This window comes from Protopterus annectens, chromosome 9.part0 (genome assembly GCF_019279795.1).
Source record: "Protopterus annectens isolate FY-2018-M chromosome 9.part0, PAN1.0, whole genome shotgun sequence".
Classification (NCBI taxonomy): Eukaryota; Metazoa; Chordata; order Ceratodontiformes; family Protopteridae; genus Protopterus; species Protopterus annectens.
The window spans coordinates 69711515-69739326 of NC_056743.1; the positions used below are offsets into that span (position 1 = coordinate 69711515).

The window sequence follows — 27812 nt, forward strand, 5'->3', positions numbered from 1 at the left end:
ACAATAATTGACTTTAACAACTGGGTTAACTTCTGGTGTCATTTATAGGTTCATAGGTGAATACTAGGGTAACTGTTCTTAAGAGCCATTTTAAGCCTAGCTAATAACCCAAGGTCAAAAACAAGCCCTGTACCTTGTGTCTATGTGGCAAAAACCTTAACTATTAGGCCAAACCAACCCACCCTCGGGATTTTGTCACTCCAGATGGGACTCAAACCTACACTCCCTGGCTTAGATGGCAATACCTTATTTATTAGGTCACTGAGGCCTGACAAAGAATACAGGTGGTGTACTTTTTCATGGTTCATAGTTGATAACTAGGCTAATGACCCCAGGGGACCTTTTTAAGCCTAGCAATGCTTCCTCAGGTGAGAATCAAACCCTGTACCTTGCCTCTGCGAGGCAAACACCTTAGCCATTATGCCAACCCCCAAAGGGGGTGCAATATGTATCTGCCTGGGAAGAGACGGTAGACAGTCCTAACTGCTATGAAGGGAAGACTTGTACCTCTACCCCCCAGGCATCTGCATACTGGCCAAATCCTTGTCTACCCCTATAGTGACATTTTTTAGACATGGCCAGTCACCTAAAGATTCCAACATAACTGTACAGACCACTGACAACATTAATGTACTGCAGCTCGAGACTAGCAGCTTTAACAAAACATTCCACACGTGGCAGACACTACTTACCCTGGAAAATTTCAATATAGATATGCATTGTCACAAAGACCTGGTTCAAGACTCCATCAGTGCAGGGTTTCAATGCCTATCACTTGTGCAGGTCCACTGCATTAGACAAATGCACTAAAGGTGGGAGAGTCTTTATATTGCTTAAAGAAAATCACATCTGTCTCAGTAGACAAGATAATGACCTGGAACTCCTCCAAATTCAACTTACTATAAACAAAACCCATTATCACATTATAGCTAATTAGAGGACCTCACTCTATGCCCCCCTCAGCCCCTACTTCCTACATTAGTATGGATTTCCTGTGTATTAAGCCAAACACTGCTCTCCTAAGAGACTTTAACTATCCCTGTATAACCTAGGAGAATTATATGTCCTCATAGGATTATAGGAATTTACTAGACTATTGGCCCTGAGGACCTTACAAGCCAAGCCAAGAATTTAGCCCATGTTCCAACAAGTCAGCACCCTATGCTACTGTCCAACAGGGATATAGGTGGAATCCCAGGGGTGTATTTTCTGTTCCCCATCCAGTTATCCAGGTTGCGCTTAAAAAGGTTTAATGAGGTACTTTGCTTTATGTGGAGAAGGAGTCTATTCCACAGAAGGGGGAGTCTCTGGGACACAAATCTGTCCCACCAAGTCCTATTGATGTCACAGACCAGGTTGAGGTCTTGCGTGTGGGTTACTCAGAGCTTGACTTGCGGATATGCAGCAGTCCCATCATGGCAGGGTCTGAGATTGCTTTGTATGCCAGACAGAGATCACCTCTAAGGAGTCTGTATGAGACTGAGTAGAGGGACAGGGCTTTTAGCCTATCTATCGAGGATAGATGTTTGAGGGCTTGGATTCCCTGGGTGAGGAATCTCTGTGGTCTCTCCAGCTGCTGCACTTGCTTTGTGAGGTACATGCTAAAAGGGGCATTGTATTCAATAATCGGGAAGAATACAGGGTGTTATGACCACCTTGTCCCTGGATGAGATACCCTTACTAATGAGGTGGGCCATGTAGAAAGCTTTCCATATAATAGAGGTAATATGTTGGTCAAAAGACATGTTGCTATCAACCTGGGTTCCCAAGTCCATCATGACTGATTGTGTGCTTAGTGCCTTATTATCAATGTCATAATTTGTGGGGACATCATTCTCCCCAAAAGGGATGATGATGCATTTTTTTGCATTCAGTTTGAGGCCATGTTTCTGGCACCAGTCATTTGTTTGGGTGAGACCCTTTTGGAGGATGTCCACATCACTAGGGGAATTGATGACAACACTCATCTTACAATCACCTGCAAACTTGGTCAGCCAGTGCCCACTAGATTTGGCCTGCACCTCTGAGAAGTATATCCCAAACAGCAGAAGCCCCAAGACTGATCCCTGGGGTACACCATTTGTTATGGTTCTACTAGAAGTGGCTTCCCTTCTTTTGACTAGGTGGGTTTTATCAGTGAGCCAGTTTGCTACCCATCTAGTAACATATGGATTGATGCCTAGTTGAGAGAGTTTATTTATTATACCCGAGTGGGGAATAATATCGAAGGCCTTGGCCAGGTCAAAGTAGGCTGTGTGCACCGTCTTCCCCTCATCTATGGCCTTGGTGACTGTCTCCAAGAAGTCGACCAAATTTAAAAGGCATGACAAAACCAAACTGTGTGGGATCAAGTGTCTGGAGGTTGACAATGTCCTTGTTAATGAGGTCCATGATACTCCACTCCATGGCCTTGCAGATCAGGCTAGTTAGGATGATGGGTTTATAATTTCCTGGATTGGTGGATGCTCCACCTTTGTGCAAAGGGATGACAGTAGCTGTCCTCCACTTGGCAGGGATGAAGCCGGTACTCAGGCTTTGGTTGAATAGGGTGCCTAATGGTGCTGCAAGGTCCTGTCTGAGTTCATGCAGGATGCAGCCTGGGATGTTATTGGGTTTCATGGAGGGTGTATTTTTTTGCCTTTGAGAGGGCAGTAATGACTTGCTCCCTAGAGATAAGGGGAGGGAGCAGGTACTGGGGATGTCCCATGTTTCTGATGGAGGGGACACAGGAGTGAAGTTTTCACTAAACCTGTCTGCCAGCAGGTTGGCTATATCTACAGGGTTTGTGTATGCAGTGTCCTTGACCACCAGCTCTGAGCAGATCTGGGTGCTTCCTTTGAGACTGCGTACATATGTGAAGGAAGCTTTATGACTGTCTTTAGTAGATGTGGCCAGTTGGACTTGAAGTTTGCTTTGGAGGATTTCACTGGTGCTCTTATTTGCTTTTTCAGGCTAAGGAGAGATTGCTCCCAATTAGACACCTGCTCCTTCTTGGTCCTGGACAGCAACCTTTCCTTTATTATAGAGTTTATTTATTGTAGTTGTCCACCAGAAAGGTTTACTCTTCCTTGAGGAGGATGATTCCATCCTCTCTGGTATTCCAGACTCCATGCAGCTATATAAATGCTCATATAGTACTTTGGTGTACATTTGGACATATGTGTCAGTTTCTGTGGAGGGTGATGGGGCTGTGAAGCTGTTTATACCTTCCTTCTGGAGGCTGTAATCAACTTTGGAGAAGTTTTTTGTTTGATCCTAGCTGTGGGGTGGGATGTCGGGGGGAGATGGTTACTTCAAATGTGACTGCTTTATGGTTGGATCTTACCAGGGATGATGACACTGTAGGGATGCTGTAGGGATGCTGCAGTGGTTACTCATGTTGGTTAATACCAAGTCCAAGATATTTTCACCTGTTGTGGGGGTGTCAACCAACTGGTCCAAGTCATTTGCATTGACAAAATCAAGGAATCTCTCTGCATTTGTTTTTTGGCATGAGTATTTCTTCCAATTTATGGTTGGATAGTTAAAGTCGCACAGGATCAGGGTAAAGGGTTGAATCTTGATAGATTTGAAGAGGTGCAGATAGGTGGAGTGGGCATCTTGAGTCAGAGTTGGAGGCCTGTAGCAAGCTATGATTTGAATAGGGGTCTTATCAATTGTTAACTGCACCTGTAGTATTTCCTGTGCATCATACTGTTTGACCAGCCTAGAGGTGTGTATGTCCTTTGTATATATGGCAACTCCACCTCCTTTTGTTTTGCTGCCCATAGCTTGGGGTCTGAATGAATGATAGGATGAGTAACCTGGTATGGCATGGTGCTCTCCACAGCTTTGAACCAGGTTTCTGTGACTGCACAAATGTCAGCTTCATCCAGGGGTAAGAATGCTTGCAATGAGTGCAGTTTCATGTTTAGACTCCTAGCATTTAGCAGCATAACCTTTAATTTAGTTTTGATGACATTTTTATGTCGGTAGTTTTGACCTCATGGCATTGCCTAAAAAAGGCACTATGGGGGAAGCAAGGGCCTTTGCCAGGAGCTTGAACCCCAAGGGAGACAGATGCAGGCCATCTTTGGCAAAGCATCATGGCTTGTCAGTCATGTCATCCCAGGCTGTCAGGTATTAGATCCCCTTTGAATGACACCAGAAACTAAGGCAGTTTTTAAAGTCAATCATTTTCTGTTTGTATTGAGGCATCATTCTAGGTGATGGTTAAGATGCTGCTTAAGGCTACGGACACACCTGCCTGGGACACATACTCAGTGAGCTCACTCAGGTCTCTCCTCATATGATCCAATGAGGTACATCTCAGGTTGTTCACTCCAACATGAACGATGACAGGGACACACCTGCCTGGGACACGTACTCAGTGAGCTCACTCAGGTCTCTCTTCATATGATCCAATGAGGTACATCTCAGGTTGTTCACTCCAACATGAACGATGACAGGGACACACCTGCCTGGGACACGTACTCAGTGAGCTCACTCAGGTCTCTCTTCATATGATCCAATGAGGTACATCTCAGGTTGTTCACTCCAACATGAACTATAACAGGGACACACCTGCCTGGGACACGTACTCAGTGAGCTCACTCAGGTCTCACTTCATATAGTCCAGGGAGGTACGTCCCAAGTCATTCACTCCAACATGAACTATGATAGAGTCATAACACTACCTGTTGAGATACATGAGTGCATTGGTGATATGGTGGATTCTGGCACCTGACAAACAACTAACCGCGACTTTCTCCTTATCTAGCCTGGTGAGGGGCACATCTGTGTGTCTCACAATGGAGTCTCCTTTGACTAATATGTTGGGTTTATGTCTAGGCCTTAGTGGCTGTGAGATACAAGTGTGTGGACTATGTGTGGTGTGGTAAGCAGTGGAGTTTGTGTGCGTTTATGCCTCAGAGGTCTTGTTTGTTTGGGTATGCTTTTGTTGAGGGCCTCTGCATATGTGGGAGTGTGTTGTATAGGTGTGGGTGGTAGTTGAGGCATGGTGTTCATGTTGCCAACCTTCTCAGTGCCAGATATACTGGTTTGTGGGGGAGAGAGCAATGACACTAGGTGCTTAATGTATTTGCATCTCTCACAAAAACAAAATACACAGAAATTTCTGGATTTCATTAATATAGACTCTTTGAACCAGTTAGTCCACACTCCATCTATGGTGATAAAATCTTAGACTTGGTCCTTACCAATATGGAGCAGCTCTGCTGAAGATGGTTGTGATATGTCCGCTGTAGTAACTTGGCATTCGACACTGAAGTTGGTGACCATTGAGATGGGTAGACAGTTGGACGTCTACATTGGGAACATGGACGGACCTTCTGATGTGACTTGGAAAGTTACTCAGCAGGCAGGGCCCAGACACTGGACCTTCAGATATGCAACTGGATCATAACATTAGCCACACTGCTGTGGGATGCTTGGATATGTTGCTGTCTGGGCCAAACTAGCATCCATGCCAGGAACCCAGTGTATTCTCTTCCTAGCGTTATCTTTTCCCATTCCGTTTTCTTCATTCAGACTGCTACCTCACCAGTTGTCTACCCTCTGTATGTATGTATTTGTGCCCATCCACTGTCTACAACATTTTTTGTATGTACATCACCTCTGTCTGTCTATATGCTCTATATCTGTCTGTCTGTCTGTGTACAGCTGCTACCTGAAGTTTTGCCTGTATCCTACCCACAGTCTTTCCTTAATACCTTAACTATTTGCCCTTCTCCTTTAATATTAAAAAGGGAATTGTGACCTTAAAAATTAAAATGTACCTTCCTTCCTTTCACATCTAATTAATAGTGGCTTCCCTTGTGTTTTTCCTTTGCCTGTTGTCTTCCTCCTGCACCACATTCCTATCTTTTCTTATTTCTCCTTATATATATATATATATATATATATATATATATATATATATATACAGAAAGTTTGGTCACTGTGGCTGACACAACCATACTTTGTTCTTGATGGCCACTGTGCTGTTCATAGGTTGGTATTAGGCTATCAGCCCTAGGGCCTATACAAGCCTAGCCATAACAATTCCCTGGCTATTTCTTCCCACACTATTTACTTCCTGGAACCCTGTCTAGCAGGGCAACTGATGTGATCCCTGGGGTAAATTTCCTTTCTCCCATCCAATCATCAAGGATCCTTTTGAAGAAGGCCAAAGAGGCACTCTGCTTGACATGTATGGGCAATCTATTCCAGAGTCTGGCGAGTCTCTGGGTCAGGAACTTATCCCTCCAGCATGTTTTGTTTATTGTGATGAGAAGATTTAGATCCCTGGAGCGTGTGGCTCTGAGGGATTGGGATTTCTTTAAGTGTAGCATGTCCAACAGATTTGGGTTTGACATGGCCTTGTATGTTAAGCAGAGATCGCCTCTGAGTAGACGATATGCGACAGAGTATAGCTAGAGTTTTCTAAGCCGGTCAGCATAGGGCATCTGCTTTAGGCATGTGATTCTTTTAGTGAGGTATTTCTGCGACCTTTCCAGTTGTTGCAGATGTCTTAAGAGGTACATACCAAATGGGGTGTTGTATTCTATAATACATCTAATGAGGGATGAGTACAGTGGGACAATGACCTGCTTTTTTCTGGATGAAAAGCCCTTAGTGATGAGGTGTGCCACATAGAAGGATTTCCTGACTGTTGTGGTGATGTGGATATCAAAGATGAGACCACTGTCCACCTGTGTCCCTAAGTCTCTTATCACACTTTCGGTATTTAGTGTACTGCCACCTATATGGTAATTCAAGGGTACATGTTTTTTTCCAAAGGGGATAACTATACATTTCTTGGCATTGAGCTTGAGCCCATGGCTCTGGCACCAAGCATCTGTTTCTGTAAGGCCCTTTTGTAGAGTATCCACATAATTTGGGGATTCAATAATGGCTCCCAGTTCGCAGTCATCTGTGAACTTTGTTAGCCAGAGTCCATTAGTGTTGGCCTGTACTTCAGAGAAGTAGATGCTAAACAAGAGCAGTCTCTGACTGAACCCTGAGGTACTCCACCTGTCACTTGTCTGGAGCTGGATTTGGAGCCGGCTACTTTTACAATGTGGGTTCTATCAGTGAGCCAGTTAACAACCCATTGGGTGACGTAGGGATTAATGCCCAGTTTAGTAAGTTTATCTATGATTCCAGAGTGGGGGATGGTGTCAAAGGCCTTGGCAAGGTCTAGATAGGCTGTGTGAACCACCTTACCCTTGTCCATGGCTCTGGAGACTGATTTGAAGAAGTCATTCAGGTTCAGGAGACAAGATCGGCCCTTCACGACCCCAAACTGGGTGGGGTCCAGTGTTTGAAGGTTGCCAATGTCTTTGTTTATAAGTTTCATGATAATACGCTCCATGGCCTTGCAGATAAGGCTCGTCAGACTGATGGTACGGTAGTTTCTGGGATCCAAGGTGGATCCCCCCTTGTGGAGTGGGATAACTGTAGCTCTGCGCCACTCAGTGGGCACGAAACTGTGCTGCCTTACCTGTCACCTTGGGTCATCAGCTGTCACTATCTGCCACAGCACTGTGTTTTACTGCTTATACTTTTATGGATTCAGAGAGACAGAACTGAGATGACATTGAGCAGGTTGTAGTAGTGCCTTTATGCAGCTATAGAACTACTATACATGTGACCTCTGCTTGTTTACTTCACAGGTTCATAGAAAAGTAGTAGGCTAACTGCCCTTATGAGCCCTTTTAAGCCTAGCCAATTTCCCTTTCATGAAAATTATACCCTTAACCAGTATGCCAACCCCCAAACTTCTATATGAATTTCAGGGGTCTATATTAGATTGTCGAAATGACATTACAATGAATGCCATTTCGATGATATATAAAAAGCGAAATGGTAAAACAGCAAAACCCCAGGTCACTGATTTTTTTTCCTAGGGAAAAAAATCGGTAGACCAACAAATCAAAACACACCAGTTAAAGCAATTTAAAGTGGGGGGATTTGCTCCCCAAACCACCTAACTAAATATACCAACTCTGAGATCGCACTACAGTGGAGTAAAGGGCAATGTCACGGCTCAGGCCAAGTGATTTTTTTTCCCTAGGAAAAAAAATCACTGACCTGAGCTTTTGTTATTTATGCATTCCACTCTATGTGTCGTCGAAATGGCATTCGCTGTAATGCCATTTTGACAGTCTAATATAGACCCAGTTTTCAGCATAGCATGCTGGTGATGTCTAATGTCTATTACGTTCATTATCAGCTTTTGGAAGTGTCCCTCTGTAAACCCCATCAGAAATAGTGCCGTACATGCAGACTGTGCTGCTTCATGATTCCCAAACATTGTGTCTGTAATATGATCTCTAAACTGGAAGCTTGTCATTCATCGTTCATACATTTGCAATAGAATATAAGAGCATTTATCTTCATCTTAAGTCAGCATAAAACAGGGCAAGTTAGAATCATCAGTAAATCCAATGCACAATCTTTTTCAAGCCTCTTAAAATTTATTGCCTCAAGCATGGCCTTTTTCTTTAAATTTCAATCACATCCCATGCTTCTATTGACAAAGCTAGTGTTTAATAGCACTGCTTTTACTTTTACAATGTTTTTTATGTGCGACTGGGGGGTAGAGTAATGTTGTATTTTTACTAGTATCTGCCCCTACTGCTGATTGAACCCTGCCCATCTGTCCACCCTATGGACCCTTTTCTTCCCAGAGGTGAGAGCCATTCAGTCCATTCGTACCCTTGGACAGGAATCAAGTGGCATGATACTGCCAGTTTTCTTCCATGCACTGAGGACTGGCTTTGTACTGCCCCCCCCCCCCCCCCCCACATTACCATAGAATCTGAGTGGATGACATGCAGTGTGACTTGTCATATCTCTATGTGTGTGATGTAATCATGGCCCATGATCTCTTGTGTTATAATTTCTCCAAGTCCTTTGGGTTTCTAATAGCATGATGGGAATGGACCCCATTCTTAAGGCAGGGTACAATTACAGTTCATGAAATTGGAATTGTTTCTGCCTTTGATGTAAGTGCTCCTACTACTATTAGAACGGGTCTATATCAGATAGTCGAAGTTTCAAAAGAGCGAATGCTCTTACGTTCATAAGTTCATAGGTGTGTACTAGGCTAATAGCTCTGGGGCCTCTGTAAGCTTAGCCAATAAGAATCCCTAGTATCATGCCAACAGACGTTAGTTCCCATTGCCTCTATCTAGCAGGGCAGCTGAGGTGATCCCTGAGTGAATTTTCTATTTTCCATCCACTCGTCAAGATTTCTTTTGAAAAGGGCCAGAGAGGAGCTCTGCTTGACGTGGATGGGGAGTCTATTCCAGAGCATGGGCAGTCTCTGGGCAAGGAACCTATCCCTCCAGCATGTTCTATTTAATGTGGTAACAAGAGTGAGGTCCCTGGAGCATGTGGCATGATGAGATTGGATTTTTTTTAGATGTAGCATGTCTAGCAGCTCTGGGTCAGACATGGCTTTGTAGGTTAAGTAGAGATCACCTCTAAGGAGGTGATATGAGACTGAGTATAGCTGGAGTTTATTTGAGTCTGTCAGTACAGGGCATGTGTTTAAGGCCTAGAATCCTCTTGGTGAGGTATTTTTGTGGCCTTTCCAGATGTTGCAGGTGTCTAGTGAGGTACATGCCAAAAGGGGCATTGTATTATATAGTAGATCTAATGAGGTCTAATAATAGGTCTAATGTCAACCGCAAAATAGTGAAACCACAGAATGCCAAACGTCTGGAACTGATTTTTTTCCCCAGGGAAGAAAATCGCTGGGTCATTGTTGGGACTTTGCCGTTTCCTCCACTTTGATGCAAAGCTCAGAGTTGGTATATTTAAGTAGGAGGGTGTAGGGGTTCAGCCCCCCACTTTATTTTGTCTGTGTATTTTTTTTTTTTTTTTTTTGGAGCAGTGATTTTTTTTTTCCTATGCATTCTGTGGTTTTGTTATTTTGGAGTGGATTTAAGAGCGTTCGCTCTTTTGAAACTTCGACTATGTAATACAGACCCTATTAGAACAATATGAGTATCTTTCTTCCACATTTGCTCTCATTTCTGCCTGTAAATCCTGGTATTTTAGGACTTTGTGTCTCTGTATATAAATCACTGTAATCACTCTGTGTAACAATTTCAATGATCATTGCTACACTTGTCATTTGTTCTCATGGACTACTATATCTGGTTTTCTTGCATCTGTTTTTTGCAATAGTTGGTAACGGGTGATACAAACTTCATCATTCTCTGTAGTGGTGTGTGGATCATGCCTCCAGTGCTTCTTAGCTACTTACTTTTTACACAGTCCCCAATGTAATAGCCTTACCACATTATTGTGCCATTCAGTATACAGGCCCTCTGCCATGAGTGTATTGCACCCAGCAAGAAGATGTTTTACTGTTTCTAGTTCTTTTTTACAGAACCTGCATTTGCCTGTTTCTCCCCAATGTTCAAAGGGCTTTGCAAACCAATGTGTAAATAGTCCACTCTCCTGCACTACCATTATTAACCTTTCATATTTTGGTTTCAGTTCACCTCTCTTAACCATACCTATGTGAAATCTTGGTTAACATGAGGTTGTTCCAGGAGATCTCTATACTTAACCACTATATTTATGTTTTTTCCATATTTTATTTCTTTTCATCTGATCCTTCTTATATTCTTTCTTTGTTTTTTTATCACATTCAATTGTTGTCTAATTTTTATCTACTTCTGGTTTGATTTCCATTCCTGCTTTACACCGAAATACTTTTGCTAAACTAAGCAAAGAGGTCATATTACACTTCTTCGCATGTTTTAAAACTTTCACTGTGTTTCGATCTGGTGAGGTCAACAGATATGTTTGCAGCCCATAAATTGCAGATCTATGCATGTAATCAGTTTCAAGAAGGCCTATATCAATACCTCCCAACTGTACAGATTTTTGCAGAATGTCCAGATTTTTGCCTCATATTTTTTGTACATTTTTCATAAAATTGTGGTTTTCTGGCAAATTCTGGCAAATTAGTGGCAAATCATTAAAGACTGAAGTTAGAAAATAATGATAGACATTTGAGTTTCAGACTTCATACCCTTCAGAAAAATTCATGCTAATGCAAAACCTGTTATTCTATCAACTTTCTAAGTTTGTAAGAGAAATGTTTAAAAATTGTCCCTATTTTTGGGCCTTTGTCCCACTTTTATTTATGGCTTTGTCCAGATTTCTTGCTCTAAGAAGTTGAGAGGTATGCCCATATCTCCTTTCAAACAAGGAATATACAGTCTTGGTATACACTGATTTTTATGTATTATTTGCTGAGTGATACATTTTTCTTGTTTTCCTGTTAAACTGAATGAATACTTTTTGGAGATAGTCAATCACTCTAAAAGTGTAACAGGATAAGCAAGTTGGTTTATAGCTCTGACTTTATTAATATAGGTAGTCTGTTTTCAGTATTAGTTTTAGTCTTATTATGTATTTTTACTAAGTTTTATTCTCATTTGTTCATGTTTTATTGTTGATCATTCATCTATTACCAAATATTTACACACTCCCGCCTTCTCAAGTTTCTTTATATCACATTCCTGTTCGACTGATATTTTCTTGATGTGCAGCTTTCCAGTTTTAAATGCTGCTTTTGCACATTTATCAAGACTAAATTCTACTCTTATATCATCTGAAACAATTTGAATCCATTGTAGCTGTGGTTTCAACTCCTCCTGTAATAAACTACACATTTTTTGTCATCTGCAAAAAGCAAATGGAATGTCTTTAAACAAGGTTGGTTTCTGGGAGCAAAATTTTAACCATAACCTAATCTGTTATGTAAACATCTTAATTGGTTAAGGGCAGGAAAAAACAACAGTAGTGACAGAAAATCACCCAGGAATATCCCAGTTTGAATTTTTATCCCTGGGATAATAATTTGCCCTTTATCATGGCTCAGCTGCAAAGCAGGTTGCCATGGTTTCATGATCACTTTAATGTAAAATCGATCAGTGTAAGGGGTATCTCATACATTTGTACACATTCCTTTATCCATAGATGTGGTATGCTGTCCAATGTTTTTTGTAAACTATTCATGTCATACATAGATTCTTCCCTTTTTTACAGTTCTCTGTTATCACTTTATTTAACAACAATTGATCCTTTGTTCCATGTGACTTTCTTTTGTTACACTGTTTAAATAGCCATGACTGAAATTTTTCCCAAATGACTATAAACCATCAATTCTGGTATAATTTGTATACAGGTATACACCTCTTAAAGTCCAGGATAGGTTTTGTCCCATAGAAAGTTAAGTGGTGTGGACGTTAAGTAAACTCCCTATACTTTGTATTGTGCTTCACTTGATGTCTGCCTGTATAATGGCTGATCGCATTTGTGTCTGATTAGCACAGTATGGATGTAAATGGGATCAGATGTTATGTGGAAGGACGTTAAGTGGCACGCACTTGTATTGTTGGGAGGCAAGTAATTGGTCTGTATTTCTTAGGGTGGTTTGCAGGTTCACTGTTAAGGAGGAGTATCATTTTGTCTGTTGTTACTAAGTTGGAGTCTGGATGGGATATGTATATAAAAAATGTCCAAAATAAGAACATGTGTCCCTCTAAGAAAATCATTAAAACAGGAAGGAATCAAAGCACAACTCATATTCCCAGTAAGAATAAGACTATCCCTGCCAGAAGGAAAGAAAACTTTTGAGTCTCTCAAAGAAGCATCCTCATTTGTCTAAAAAAAGAACCTTTTAAGTCAACGTGAACCCATGGATTCTTCAATGAACTTAAAAAGACACACTTCAAAAATGAGTGGACTGTGAAAGAAATAAGAAACCCAGAGACAAATGATTATACATAACTTCACATTTCATGCAAGTTTTTGTCTTCTCCCTTCTAAATACTGCGGAATCATATACAAAAGGTAATGTAACTTTTTTATCTCCTAGTATCTTTTCCACAACAATGCGAACTTTATAAATAATATATAGTACTCAAAATTCAAGTAAATCAAAACCTTATCCAACTGCAAACTACTGTTTTATACTTCTCTTTATATACATAGCATAGCACTAGTGCAATGGTATAAAATCACTCACTCATTTCATATATTTATATATATTTCTTTTGTATCATATAGTTATTTCTTCATGTAAGTCCCTTCCTTTCTGTTTTGGTCCTAGTGTCAGTATTTAATCACTGCAGGAGAGAGAAATACTTACTGTGTTACTTTTAAGTATTTAAAAAATAAGTGGTGACATTTTATAATTATATATACATTTACTACTTAACTGAACTTCTGTAATGTGCTCCGTTTAGCTAATATATCATATAGCTGTGTGTGCTTGGTAATTTGGAGCCATTATTTTAAATATTCATCATTTTACAAGTTATGCTTAAACGCTTCACTTCACTAGAAAATTCGTGCCTACCTGTTTTTTATGTAATTTTGACAACTCTTGTGACAAGCTCAAGCTTCTAAAGGCTTCACTTAGCTCCCAGACTCATGAGAAACAATCTGTGCTGTCTTTCAGGAAGTAGGCATGACCTTTGAGCCTGTTTCTCTTAACTGAACTCTAACAGCCAATCAGATTCAAGAATGATCGTTTGAACTGTGTTTTCATTAATTTAGCAATTATTTTTATCTAAATAGTCTTATAAGCATATGTTTTACTGTAAATACTGATTTATTTAATCTGAATTACATTTATATTTAAATAAGAATTACAAATATGTTTCTGGCAGTGACACTTTTAAATGTATCTTTTTTCCTGCCTGCTTTAATGACATTATAGTCCTGTATTTACTCATAGTAAAATATAATTATTAGGATTAATCAATTCATTTTAATCTGCTTAGATAAAAAGAATTAAGAAATTGTATACAGCTTCATGTTCTTAGTTCATGCATACATAGTATATTAAATCAAAATTGTCCTTTTGTATGTTTTTAAAGTACATGCAGTTTCCCTTCTGCTTGCTATTAACCTGTGGTAGCTAGGAATTCCCACTAGATATCATGAGAGGGTTAGTTTGTGGCTTCTATGAGAGATATAGTAAGCTGGATTTAGTTTATCCATGCAGAACGTTGTTAAAATATATAGTTTTATTGTTTTCAAATTTAGAGTTTTTAAATTGTCCATAACAGTTTTAAAAATGTATTTGTCACAATGAATCAAGAAAAGTACTTTTCAATTTTACTTATAATAGCATTCTCCATCAAATGATAATATTTAACATCATATCAATGAACAACCCCATGAAAAGGATTAGTGTCAACAAATATGTAATGCTATATATAAAGCAGATTTTGCATTCATTCAGGAATGTTACTTAATAACAAAATATCTAAACAAATTAAACTTTAAGGATTATAAGATTTTGGTAAGTTCAAACTGCAACCACAAGAGAAGAGGTGTCCTAATTTTACACACAAAATCAATGATAATTCTAGAAATAGTTGACTCATACTCAAGCAATGATGGTATGCTTGCTTTAGTCATACTAAAACTAGATAAAAAGATGTGCACTTTTTCAAACACCTACTGGATACTGGGTATTGGGTCTAAAACACACCATAACATTAAAGTCTAAAGGTGAGTTACTATTAACAGGTGATTTTAATTGTATATTGTCCTTGAGTGATACTACAAGCTCTAAGCTCTTCAAGATGTCCCCTGTTTCCAAGCACTTGAACAACTATATAAAAGACAGAAGCCTAATTGATATTGATGGTATAGGTTCATAGGTTCATAGGTAGGTACTGAGCTATCTATCCTAGGGCATTTATAAGCCTAGCCAGAATGTGTTGGCTTTCGCCTCCCCTTTAGATTAGATTCCTGAGCCTCTGTCCAGTAGGGCCATAGAAGTGATCCCAGGAGTAAATTTATGATTTCCCATCCACTCATCAAGATTTCTTTTGAAGAGGGTCAGTGATGGGCTCTGCCTAACATGGATTGGGATTCTATTCCAGAGCAAGGGAAGCCTCTGGGATATGAATCTATCACTCCAGCATGTCCTATTTATTGTTGTGCTGAGGTTTAAATCCCTGGAGCGTGTAGCTCTAAGGGATTTGGATTTCTTGAGGTGGAGCATGTCTATTAATTCTGGGTTAGACATGGCCTTGTACGTCAGGCAGAGATCGCCTCTGAGTAGGCAGTAAGCAACTGAGTAGAGATGGAGTTTCTTTAGTCGAGCTGCATAGGGCATCTGTTTGAGGCCCATGATCCTCTTGGTGAGGTAATTTTGGGGTCTCTCTAGCTGTTGCAGGTGTTGGGTAAGGTACATCCCAAATGGGGCATTGTACTCAGTTATGGGCCTGATGAGCGATGAGTAGAGGGGCACAATGACCTCTCTTAATCTAGATGTGAACCCTTTCATGATTAGGTGGGCTATATAGAAGGTTTTTCTAACCATTTTGGCAATGTGATTCTCAAAGGAGAGGTTACTATCTACTTGGGTCCCCAGATCCCTAATTACATCTTCTGTACTTAGTGGATTACCACCTATGTGGTAGTTTGTGGGCACTTTGTTTTTCCCAGAGGGGATGGCTATGCACTTTTTGGCATTTAGCTTGAGGCCATGGTTCTGACACCAGGTATCTGTCTCCGTAAGACCCTTCTGGAGGATGCTTGTGTCAGCCGGAGAGTCAATTATGGCTCCCAGTTTGCAATCATCTGTGAACTTGGTCAGCCACAGTCCTCCCATGCTTGCCTGTACCTCAGAGAAGTATATACCGAACAAGAGGGGTCCCAGGTCTGAGCCCTGTGGGACGCCACTTGTAACTGGTTTGGAGTCGGACATGTCACCAGCAACTCTGGCCATGTGGGTTCTATCCCTGAGCCAGTTTGCAACCCATCTAGTGACATAGGGGTTGATATTCAAGCTGGTAAGCTTATTTATAATGAAACAAAACTAAAGCACACTCTGCAGCTGCAAAACTCCAAAACCACAATGTAATAAACGCCAAATATTTAATGAAAAGCTTTCGGGCTCATACCCTTCATCAGTACATGAATAAAAATACTTTTTCAAAGGTTTAAATAGAGGTTACATATAATCACCTGATTCAGCCAGCCATACAAAATTAACCTATAATTAAACATTTAAAATAGTTCTTAAAAGCATATATACTAAATAATGTCTATACTATAAAATTAACTGTACATACCTATACAATCTTATTGTTAACACCATAGCTTATTAAAAACATTCAAAACATTAAATCAAATGATATAAAATATACAAATCAATATATGGACATTAAGTGGGGCTACTATATATTCTCTCTCTGTTTTTTAATTAGTATCGGCTTTATACTAATCATATTATTTAAACCTGGTGGTGAATCTGCCTGTAACTTTATTATCCATTCATATTCTCTCAATTCAAGAATATTATTTATATCTCCCCCTCTTATATCCGTATTAACTACACTTACACCCCTAAATTTAAACTTATGCTTATCATGTTCCATTATATGTTTGTATACAGCATTAGTCAACACTTTCCTTTTTATTTCTGACTTGTGCTCTATTATGCGCTCCTTCAATTTCCTCATTGTTTTCCCAATGTAGAATGCTGTGCAAAGCATGCAAGTTGCCAAATACACTAATTTAGATTTATTACAATTCATTGTACACTTAAAAGAGTATTTCTCTTTAGATTTAGGGTGTATAAATTAATTATCTAAATCAAAGATGTCCTCAGAACAACTACAATTATAACATCTCTCAGTTGCCATCCTACCTTGATGAGCATTACTTTTAATTCTAAAATCTTTATAGCATAATTTCTGTTTAAGTGTCTCTTGATTTCTATAGGCAAATTTAGGTTTTAAATCTATTAAATCTTTCAATAATAATAAGACTCCTCACTGACACAGCTATAGGGTTCAGATCTCAGCTGAGTAGTCAAGCCAAAACCTCCAGTACCTTCTCTGTCCAACCAGTGCTTCATGTCCCTGCCCAAGTAGCTGACACACACACTTTGAGATGTGGTTTATATACAAACACACAGACACTCCTGGAGGAGGCTGGCACAGGTTCTCCAGCTATGCCTCCTCCTGCCAGGCTATAAGGTAGTAATCCACTGCCACCAACTACTGTTATCAGCTACTATAAAGGCCGTTACCAAAGGGTGTGCTATTCTGCAGTGCAGTGTTACTGTTATCCAAATAGTAAGTGTAACCCAGGGCTATGGCTATTGGAGTGGCGTATACAGTATCACCAAATACATGCAAGTAGTTTTGAGAGCTTAAATTATCTCTACACAAAACAGCCACAGTTGAAAGCTTTAAAATGTTTAATAATAAAAACATAAGACAATATTTATTCATTCAACACAGTGACACTAGAGAGTTCAGAAATCACAGGAAATACTTTAAAATAACATTGTAGGATAGCCTAGTATAAATATAGAAAACAGCTAGACTGGTTATATTTCTATCTATCTCTAAGAGAAATCACTGTTCTAAATTCTACTTACAGAGCAAAGGCAAAGTGCTGGTGAGCTGATGTGTTCAGGTTCAGACAAAATACAAAAATGCTAAATCTTTCTCTCTGAAAAAAGTCTTAAATTGATAATACACATTGCTATCCTCTGAAATGGCTCCTCAATCACAGGCAAAGGCATCAAAGGAGCCTTCACCTTGTCTCTTGTCTTGCCTACCTATTGGCACTGCTCACAGGTCCTACAGTACCTTGTTACATCTCTGGACATTCCAGGCCAATAAAAGTTCTGCATAATATGTCTCTTTGTACATTTTATGCCCATATGACCTGCAAAGGGAATATCTTGGGCTATGGCTAGAAGTGCCAGACAGTAAGCTCTAGGCACTACCAACTGCTGTATCCTCTCACCTTCTAGCCCTCCCTCAGGGGCCCACTCTCTATACAATAACCCTTTGTCGCAGTATACAGATTCTCCCTTACCTTGAGAATCAGGTGCCTCACTAGCTACCTGCCTCAGGCTTTGCAATGTAGGGTCTGAAAGCTGAGCCTGTCTCAACTCTCTCTTTGTAACCTTTCCCAGCTCCCCTTCTACAGGAAGTCTGGTATCCCCTGACAGCAGTGCCTTACTGTCAGCCTAGGTACTACCACTTACCAGTACCAACAAGCAGCTGTGGCTCACCTTCAGTCTCACTGCTACAGGGTAGCTCCCTCCCTGAAGTAACCACATCACTAGTCCTGGCTGCAAGTATGTAGTCTGTCTGGAGCTCCCCCAGGCTACCAGACTTGCATGCTTGTCTCCAAGCCTAACTGCATGTAACTGCATTAACAGCCGGTACTGCATTATCAAAATCCTTTCCTATCAGGACATCCACAGGATGGTAGTTTGGTATCCCTGTTGTCTCAAGACAACCTACTATTGGCATTTTGTCATTCCCACTTACTAGCTCCCTCACCTTTTGTTCCCCACCTTGCCTCCATGGACATCTACACTGGTTGCCTTCAAAACATTTAACCCTAGGTCCTGGACGTGGACCTGGAATAGTGGCTTCCCCTGCTACTGGCAGATTCTGTTGGGGCAGTCTGTGCTGCCCACTGTGGGTTCCTTTAGACCCATGAGCTGTACTGGGGGTCCCTTTCCTGTGCAGGGATGCCCTGCTTGTCAGGTATAGGTCTCCCTTCTTCCCCAACTCATCTGAAGTAGCACATTGTCTATCAACTAACCAGATCCTCATGTCTTCAGGCAAGGTGCTAAGGGCTTGTTCCCTCACCAAAAGGTCTGCCAGCCCTTCAAAAGTGGTAACCTGACATCCAGTCACCCACCTATGAAAATAAGTGCTTAGTTCAACATATTCACACACACTTTCATCTGCTTTGCGTCTATACTCATAAAACTTATTCCTATAAGCTACAGGTGTTAGCTTAAAATATTCTAGCAAACAATTCTTTACAGCATTATAATTTAAGAAATCATTGTCAGACAGTTTGGAAAGTACATTTACAGATTTACCATGGAGTAAGAGGGTCAGGAACCGTACCCAGAACCTTTGGTCAACATCATACTGTTTACATACCCTCTGAAACATTGCTTATGGGGTTCGGTTACTCCCTTCCCCATTACCTCCATGACTCTGTCAAAGAGTCAGCATCTCCTTTTCATGCCGCCTTTGCCTCTCCTTCTCTTCAGCTTCCAGGCATAGCAGTTTCTCATTCTCCTCAGCCTGCAGACGTCGCAGTTTCTCATTTTCCTGTCTTTAGATGCCTCAGTCTCTCTGCTGCTTCTATTTCCCAATGCTTGGCCTCCAACTCAAGTCTCTTTAGCTCCAGCTGGATTTGTAAGTCCTCTGTACAAAGGTTGAGCTGTCCATTCTCTGAGTGTTATACATCTCTGCTGCCAGTCTGATCATCTTCCTGGTTGCTATTCTCTAATGCAGCTGTGACCAAAGCTGCAATCATGTCTGCTTTAGTCAGGTTTCCATGCACCAGTCCTTTAGCCTGGCAAATCTCAGCCAACTGGCTCCTTGTCACCTTACCATACTCCTCTGGTGACATGCTTGCCTGCTCTCCCTGACTAAGCTAACAAAAGAAACAAAACAATTGTGATATGAACTTTGAATGTTCACTGCAAGGCTGATTTAGAGTGCAAAAACACCTTCAGTGATCACTGTACACTAGCTACAGGAATTCACTATCCACTCCACTACAAGCCAATTAATATGTGATGTGGCTAACTCACCACTATCAAACAATTAATATTTGATTCTGGATATCCCACCACTGCCAAACAATTAATATGTGACACCCATGCACTTGCCCAGTAATCAAGGAGCCTCAATCCTCACCACTAGCACCAGTGAGGGGCGTGCACATTGGGAAGGATAACAAGTACACACACAGTAAAGTACAATTTCCTTTAAGAGCACACAGAGATCACAGTCAGTATGGGCTGGTTCCTCCATTTCTCTCCAGATCCCCATTAAGACTCCCCACTGGCACAGCTATATGGTTCAGATCTCAGCTGAGTAGTCAAGCAAGAACCTCCAGTACCCTCTCTGTCCAAGCAGTGCTTCATGTCCCTGCCCAGGTAACAGACACACACACTCTTTGAGATTTGGTTTATATACAAACACACAGACACTCCTGGGGAAGGCTGGCATAGATCCACTAGCTATGCCCCTTTCTGCCTAGGCTATAAGGTAGTAATCCACTGCCACCAACTACTGTTATCAGCTACTATAAAGGCCCTTACCAAAGGGTGTCAAATTCTACTGTGCAATGTTAGTGTTATCCAAATAGCAAGTATAACCCAGGGGTAAGGCTATTGGAGTGGCTTATACAGTATCACCAAATACATGCAAGTACTCTAAGAGCTTAAATTATCTCTACACAAAACAGCCACAGTTGAAAGGTTTAAAATATTTAATAATAAAAACACAAGACAATACTTAATTCAACACAGTGGCACTAGAGTTCAGAAATCACAGGAAATACTTTAAAACAACATTGTAGGATAGCCTCACATAAATATAGAAAACAGCTAGACTAATCTCGCTATATTTCTATCTCTAAGAGAAATCACTGTTCTAAATACGACTTAGAGAGCAAAAGCAAACTGCTGGTGAGCTGATGTGTTCAGACAAAATAAGGTTCAGACAAAATACAAAAATGCTAAGTATTTCTGTCTGAGAAAGTCTTAAATTGATAATACACATTGCTGCTGAGTCATTTCAGATTGCATCATTCTTGACAGTTCTACTTAGGTTTCCCAGGCTCATAGAACTTAAAATTGTAACATTTCTTGTTGTAATCTGCACCTGCCAGGAAGCCACAGCAATAAAAGACACTTTACAGGTAAAATCTAGTAATTATCTCTGCCTTAGAACAATAGAAAGAATTTCCTAACCCAGACATCCTGTCTCCTAGCTTGAGATCAAACAGTCCTAAAATGCTTTACCCATCAGCTTTCTTCCAGCAGGGTGCACTGTGGTTACATTTTTGAAGCTCAGAACATAACACAGTTTTCTTACATTTGTTACACAAGCCTGTGGATCATATTAATATTTACAAGGACATATAATTATTTACAAAATTCTATCTAGATAGGCTGGCAGCCTTCACAATACCTCCAGGCAGAAGTTTTAGTATTGCATCTGAGCTTGAGGTTTTCCATTTAGCAGCTTTTCTTGTTTTAGTTTATTTGACTGTTACTTCATCCCATTTCATATCCTCTACATTAGAACTCCTTACTGTTTCTTTTAATTCTTTTATCTATTCTGTATCTTTGGTATGTTCAACACGATCTTCATAAATATTTCTCTAAAATTGTCTATTTCTTCTTTTTTTAGTGGTGTTTCCTTCATTTTGCTTTGTGTCCAATTCTCTATAAAACATTTTGGATCATCAGTGAATTGCTTATTTTCTATGTTTCCTTTGTGTTTATCTACTTATCATCTAAATTTGTTTGCTTGTGCTGATATTTTAAGTTTATTATTGGCCATAGTCTGTGATCGATCCTGGTCTGTTTTAGAGCTGTGTGTTGCTTTTATCACATCTATCTTTGTAAGTATTGTTATGATCTCTTCCCTTTTGTTTATTCTTCTGACATTATTGCTTATTATTCTGACATAAGTGCTTTATAGTTTTCTGTATTCCATGGTTCTGTTATTCTTGCTCTTCCTTTTCTTTGTTACTCTACATTTTTGTGGTAACACCTTATCCATTATTAATTTAGCTGCTTGGTAATATATCATATTTATTTCAGTTAAATGACGTGAATTTCTCTCAGAAATTCTAATTACTGTAAATCTTCTATCATTTTGAGCTTTATTTACTTTCAGTAATTGATTTCTTTCATCTATCCTAATATGTTTATCTATCTCTGTTAAATTAAGGTGGTCTTCTCTTATAACATTTTTTTCTGCACTGGGATCATTTTTCTTTGAACTCAGTTCCATGCAAGTATTCCACAGAAAGTTCCAGAACATCATTCTGTGATATATCCTCTTCAGATGCAGCTTGCTTCATCTGCTGCTGCTTCCCATGGAACCGTTTGGCCCATCCCATCAGAACATTACCCGAGTCAGAGTTGCCACTATTTCCTGCTCTTTCCTTTGCTGTGCAACTTCAACTGGACTCTTGTATGGTCTTCAACTGGACTCTTGTATGGTCTCCTGCAAGAGGCTATAAGGCATGATCATGTGGCAAATCCTCTTTAAATGCCTCCTGCTGCTTAATCTCTGGAACCATTATTTCTGTTGCGAAATTACCTGTGTTGGGTTCTCCAAATTAAATCCTTCATTTTGCAGATAATCCATGACTTCACTTTCTATTTGTTTAAGTTTTGCCTTACCAATCCTCTTTTGTACATTTCCCTTTTGTTTTCTTATTGTTTTTTTTTTTTTTATTTTGTGAAATTTTCCATATCTTTTCCATATATTCAAATATCTTTGGAAGTGCTTTTTACTGAGCATTTGGCTTTCTCATTCACATAAATATTGCATTATGCCTGATCTTGTTTTTCTTTCCCATGTCCATGTTTCTTTTTTACACTTTGCAAAAATCTACGGGTTTTGTTCTTTATATTTTCACACTTCGTCTGTTGCTTCTTTTGTTAGATGGCCCAAAGTTCCTTAACCTATGTAATGTTTTTATGGATCTGTTGTATTAATGAATTCAAATTTTTATTTGAAGCTTTTGACAGTTTTTCATCTGCTAGTATTTTTCTTTCTTCTTATTTCTTTCTTATTGTTTGTGAATAACATCTGTATGGAGATTCTGAGCTTCCTAGCACAATAGTAATGATACATAATTTCTTCCTTATTCTCAATAGTCCAAGGGAGCAATTCTAGAGTCTATATTATAAACTCAAAAGCCGAATTCAGTGAATCTGAATTCATCGACACATAAAGGTTGATGACTGAAATGAGCGAACACCATAAATGCCGAAACAGAGAACACCGAACATGATACCGGAAGCAACAGCGCCATACAGGTAAGATAAACCCAACCCAAAAAACCTAAAGTAAAACACTTTTAAAACATTTTTGCAAGGGGTTCAAGCCCCATGCACCCCCCACACCCCCCTACTTAAATATACCCACTCTGAGACCACACTACAGTGGCGAAACGGATTTACTTCCTCATCCCCACGATCACCCTGCTGGCCGAGGAAATCCGTTCGGCATTCTCCCTTTCGATGTTTACAGTGTTCGCTCATTTCGTACATTGACCATTATGTGTTGATGTACACAGATTCGCTGAATTTGGCTTTCAGGTTTCTGATATAGACCCCAATTCTAAGTGTGGACTAACCCTGTTGATGGAATGTTTCTGTGTTCTTTTTTCCAGTCCTGGTAAAAGTTCATACAACAGGATTGAGAACTTTTTTTTTATCATGGGATCTCTGTCCCAGCTGTCTATTTTTATTTTTAACCTACTAATCTCTGTGATATATGCTATATGAAAATACAGTCTATATCTCATTGTCTTGGTGAGATTTTGTGAAAACAGGGTCCACCATGTGAAAGTACTCACCAGGACTTGAGGATGAATTCAGTTCAGGCAATATTACTCTCCTTTTCTTGCTGATTTCATCATCTTTCCATTCAGACCCCTCTCTCAATTTGGACCTGTTGTACATGGCACATTCATATGGTCTCCGGGTTTTACCAAGCAATGTGTGCTCAGACACATGCACATCCCATCCCTCCCTTTGAAGAAGGATGAGCAGGCTAAGAGTAAGCATTTTCCTCTGCACTTTTGCCAGTTTCACTGGTTGCTAAAGTTGCTAATACCACATGAGTCAGTTGGTATGTAGTCAGGGAGTTATCTCTCTATGCCATTTGAGCTTGCTAGGTCAAGAGTTGTGCCTATATTTGCTTCTGTAATTAGGCTAAAGAACAGTTATTTCTTTAGCAACAACCATTTTAGAAATCATATTAAATGGGAACTTTACTTTGTCATTCATTTATTTTTATATGCCCTGCTAAAGAGATATGAATCATTGCTTAAAACAGTCCAGTTGAAATTAATTAATACATCAGATTTAAATAAAGAAAACAGCAGCATTTGAGATTAGTAAAAAAATTAAGAAGTGGCTCCCTCAAATGGTAGAAAAATCAACTGCAAGTGTTCTTAAGGGTTTAGTTATGAGTGATTGAAGCATGCTTGCTTGACTTACGGGTTTAAAAAAATAAATATCAAAACTGCTGAGTCATAACCATCCCCACCTCCAAAAATGTTTTTGCTAGTGGACAAGCCTGCCTGCATCTTCCACACCTCATAAGTTATGAATACCAACTCCACTGTTAAACCACAGTGGATAAAAGGGGAAAACATCCTGAAAAGCACTCTTCCAGCTTGCAAAATACAACACAATTTGGTGAAACCTGCCAAGACATAAAATTTATCAACTAAAGCCATTCAACTACCAATGTGTCAACCAGCTGTCCAAGCACTTCATTAACCTAATTAGAAAAGCTTTACTTGAATACTTTACCTGTTTGGTGAACTATTGTTTTTCCATGTTAACACTGTTCAAACTTACTGAATTTGAGAATTATGTGGAAGAAATTTAAGAGGAATTTGAATTTTACTATGTGATATAATCCTGAAAAGATTTATTATTTAGACATTTTTCAAAGGAAAGATAAAAAAATTTTAAAACCTGTATTTATAAAAAAAAACAATGAAAGAAATACCAGTTGTATTCATCACCTGACATTTACAATTTACCACATCCTTTCTGAAATGTGGCCCATTGGCAGTTTATATTAATTAGAGGGATAACCAGCAATGGCAAGTAATAAATCTTTAGTTTAATACATTATGATAATAATATATATGAAATAATAAGACAGATGTATGGGGACACTATAAAAGTCTGCATAACATAATCAGAAATCTATACTTTTAATAATATATAAACTGAGGTAATGCAAGTGCAACCTTTGAAATGGTATATAACATTAAGGGGGAGGGTTGTGGGGTTGAAGGCTCTTCACAATGGGTAATTAATATTTTTTATAGTATATTTAAGTATTTGAAGTAAATGTGGTTTTGCTCTTTGGCATTAAAGCTTGTGTGATTCGACCTTCTGTAGTGTTTTCACAACAAAATTCTCCTTTGTAATCCAGTACAAAGGAAGATTGTAATATTCTATAATTAACTACAAACCATGTTAATGCATTGATCTATAGGAAAGAGGAATAATGCACTTTCAGTGTGTATGCTCTGATTAAGGAAGAAGATAAGTAGGGTAGAGTAAAGGGGGTGGCTGCTCCAAGTGTTAGCTGTTATGGGGCATGAATACTGACACTCCACGTGCAGTCACAGTGGAAGTGCTCAATATGGTACAGCCAGACAAGTGTAGAAGTGCTCAGTGTGTGGTACAGCCACACATGTGCAGAATTCTCAGTGTGGTACAGTCACTCACGTACTGAAGTGCTTAGCATAGCCGGCCTTAGGCATAGGCCAACTAGGCGGTCGCCTAGGGCGCCGCTCTAGCAGGGGCACTTTTCCAATATTTATTTGGTGTAGGTTGACCAGGATGGGGGCACTAGGTGGTGTGGAGGGGGGCGCTGTAAAGCCCTTTTGCCTAGGGCACCAGTTGACCTAAGGCCGCTCCTGGTGCTTAGTGTTGTACAGTCACACATGTGCAGAAGTGCTTAGTGTGGTACAGTCACAACTGAGCAGAAGTGATCAGTGTGGTAGAGTCACATGTGTAGAAGAGTATTTTTTTTTTTTTTTTTGTGCTTTTTCTGTTGTGGGAGGTTTGTGGACCTGTACATGGTGCCAGATGTCCCAGCTATGGTTCCGGAAAACAACATATAGTATAATGCCCTTATACTCTTTTTCTTGAAGTCAACTCTGTTTCTATACCTGGAGTACAACCATCACAAGTTGCATGCAGTAACTGAAGTGCAACAACAGATGTAATTAGCCATTTTGTGAAGGGAGAAAGAGCACTCAGAATCAAACCTCTTCTTGAAGTGCATATTGTCATGGTTTTACTTCCCTTTATCACCATCTCTAGGCATGACACTGCTGCTGTTTTGCAGACAGTAGATTTGTTCATCATAAATGCTAGATAAAAAATAAACTTTTATTACCAATGAGAATTTTTGTTCAAAGATTTTACCTATTCCATGAAAGAAGCATTTGTGGTTGTAATTTCCAACAAAAGATGACAATAAATGCCTGATTTAAAAAAAACACGTTCACATTTCTTAAAAGTATGTACTCTGATATTTCACAATAGCAGGGTAAAGAAAAATGTCCTTACTTCATTTTTCCATGATGTTGTCACTACACACACACACACACACACACACACACACACACACACACACACACACACACACACACATATACACACACACACACACACACACACACACACACATATACACACACACACACACACACACACACACACACACACACACACACACACACATATACACACACACACACACACACACACACACACACACACACACACACACACACACACACACACACACACACACACACACGCACAATTGACTACAACATCTAATTCCTCATTAATTACACAGAAATAGAACATAAAGTGGAACATGAAGAAAACCAAATGCAGGAAAAAAACATATACAGCATTTCAAAATACAAACGAATCACTTATCTGCTTGCAAACATGATTCAAGGTTTTTATACACTGATGTCAGAGCACATATATATTTTTTTTAGCATTATAAAAGCAGATCGTACTCTTCATTTTCCACAGAGATCATCTCTTGAACATAATTGCTAGGAATCAAGCCTTGGGAACCATTTGTTGTGGATTCAGCAAACCACCATTCTCCATCTCTATTGAAATAAATCAGAAAATAAAACATTTGATTGAAATAAATAAGAAAATAAAACATTTGAAAAAGGTTTAGAAAAAATGTATATTCAGTATTCCAGAAGAAATTATACCATAGGTTTTAAGTTTTAGTAAGGAATAACCATTTTCCCACATCTCTTGAAGTAAATGATTGAATAAAATTGACATAAAATATCTGCAATCTTAAATATTCAGGGTTTTATGAAGAAGTGATTTCACTGGTAAAAATGCATCATTTCATACAAAATGTATAATGAATTTATGGCATATGTATGATAAAAAATATGAAACTTACATAAAATGTATGTCTGTTTTACCTACACTAGCACTGTGTTATGTGGATCAGCCATTCATAGAATTATAGTGTATGTGCCATTTCAAAAAAAGAACAGCATTCGGCTAATAATTTTAAGATATGTTTTTATTGGTGTGCAAATTGCCTGTACTCCTACTGGAGGGTGCTGAACCTCCTACGCTTCCTAGATTATCTGTGGAATCATGAGATAACTTTGCCTTAGGTTCATAGGTTCATAGGTGTGTAATAGGTTAATGGCCCTGGGGCCTTTACAAGCCTAGCCATAGGATTACCCTGGCATAGTGCCACCTGACCTTAGCTCCCAGTGCCTCTGTCGAGTAGAGCACTGGAATAATCCCTGGGGTGAATTTTCTGCTTCCCATCCACTCATCAAGATTTTTGTTAAAGAGTGTCAGCGAGGTACTCTGCTTGACATGTATGGGAAGTCTGTTCCATAGCATGGGCAGTCTCTGGGTTATGAACCTGTCCCTACAGCATGTTCTGTTAATTTTAGTAATGAGGTTGAGGTCTCTGGAGCGTGTGGTGTGGAGGGATTGGGATTACTTTAGATGTAACATTTCTAACAGAGGCGGGGTCAGACATGGCTTTGTAAGTCAAACAGAGATCGCCTCTAAGTAGGCGATACGAGACAGAGAATAGTTGGAGTTTTTTTAGTCTGTCCATATAGGACAAGTGTTTAAGGCCTAGGATCCTCTTTGTAAGGTACTTATGCAGCCTCTCCAGTTGTTGCAGGTGTCTAGT

At 39.6% G+C, this 27812-nt stretch overlaps 1 protein-coding gene across 6 annotated transcripts in view; it reads right to left on the bottom strand.

Moving 5' to 3' along the window:
• LOC122811036 (tyrosine-protein kinase HCK-like) overlaps positions 1–27812 on the bottom strand; it is a 422299-nt gene that overhangs the window by 111040 nt on the left and 283447 nt on the right. For all 6 annotated transcript variants that reach the window (XM_044082566.1, XM_044082565.1, XM_044082562.1 and 3 more), the window contains one exon: positions 26638–26736. In XM_044082566.1, the coding sequence (XP_043938501.1) occupies positions 26638–26736 (99 nt within the window). The remainder of the gene's footprint in view (positions 1–26637; positions 26737–27812) is intronic.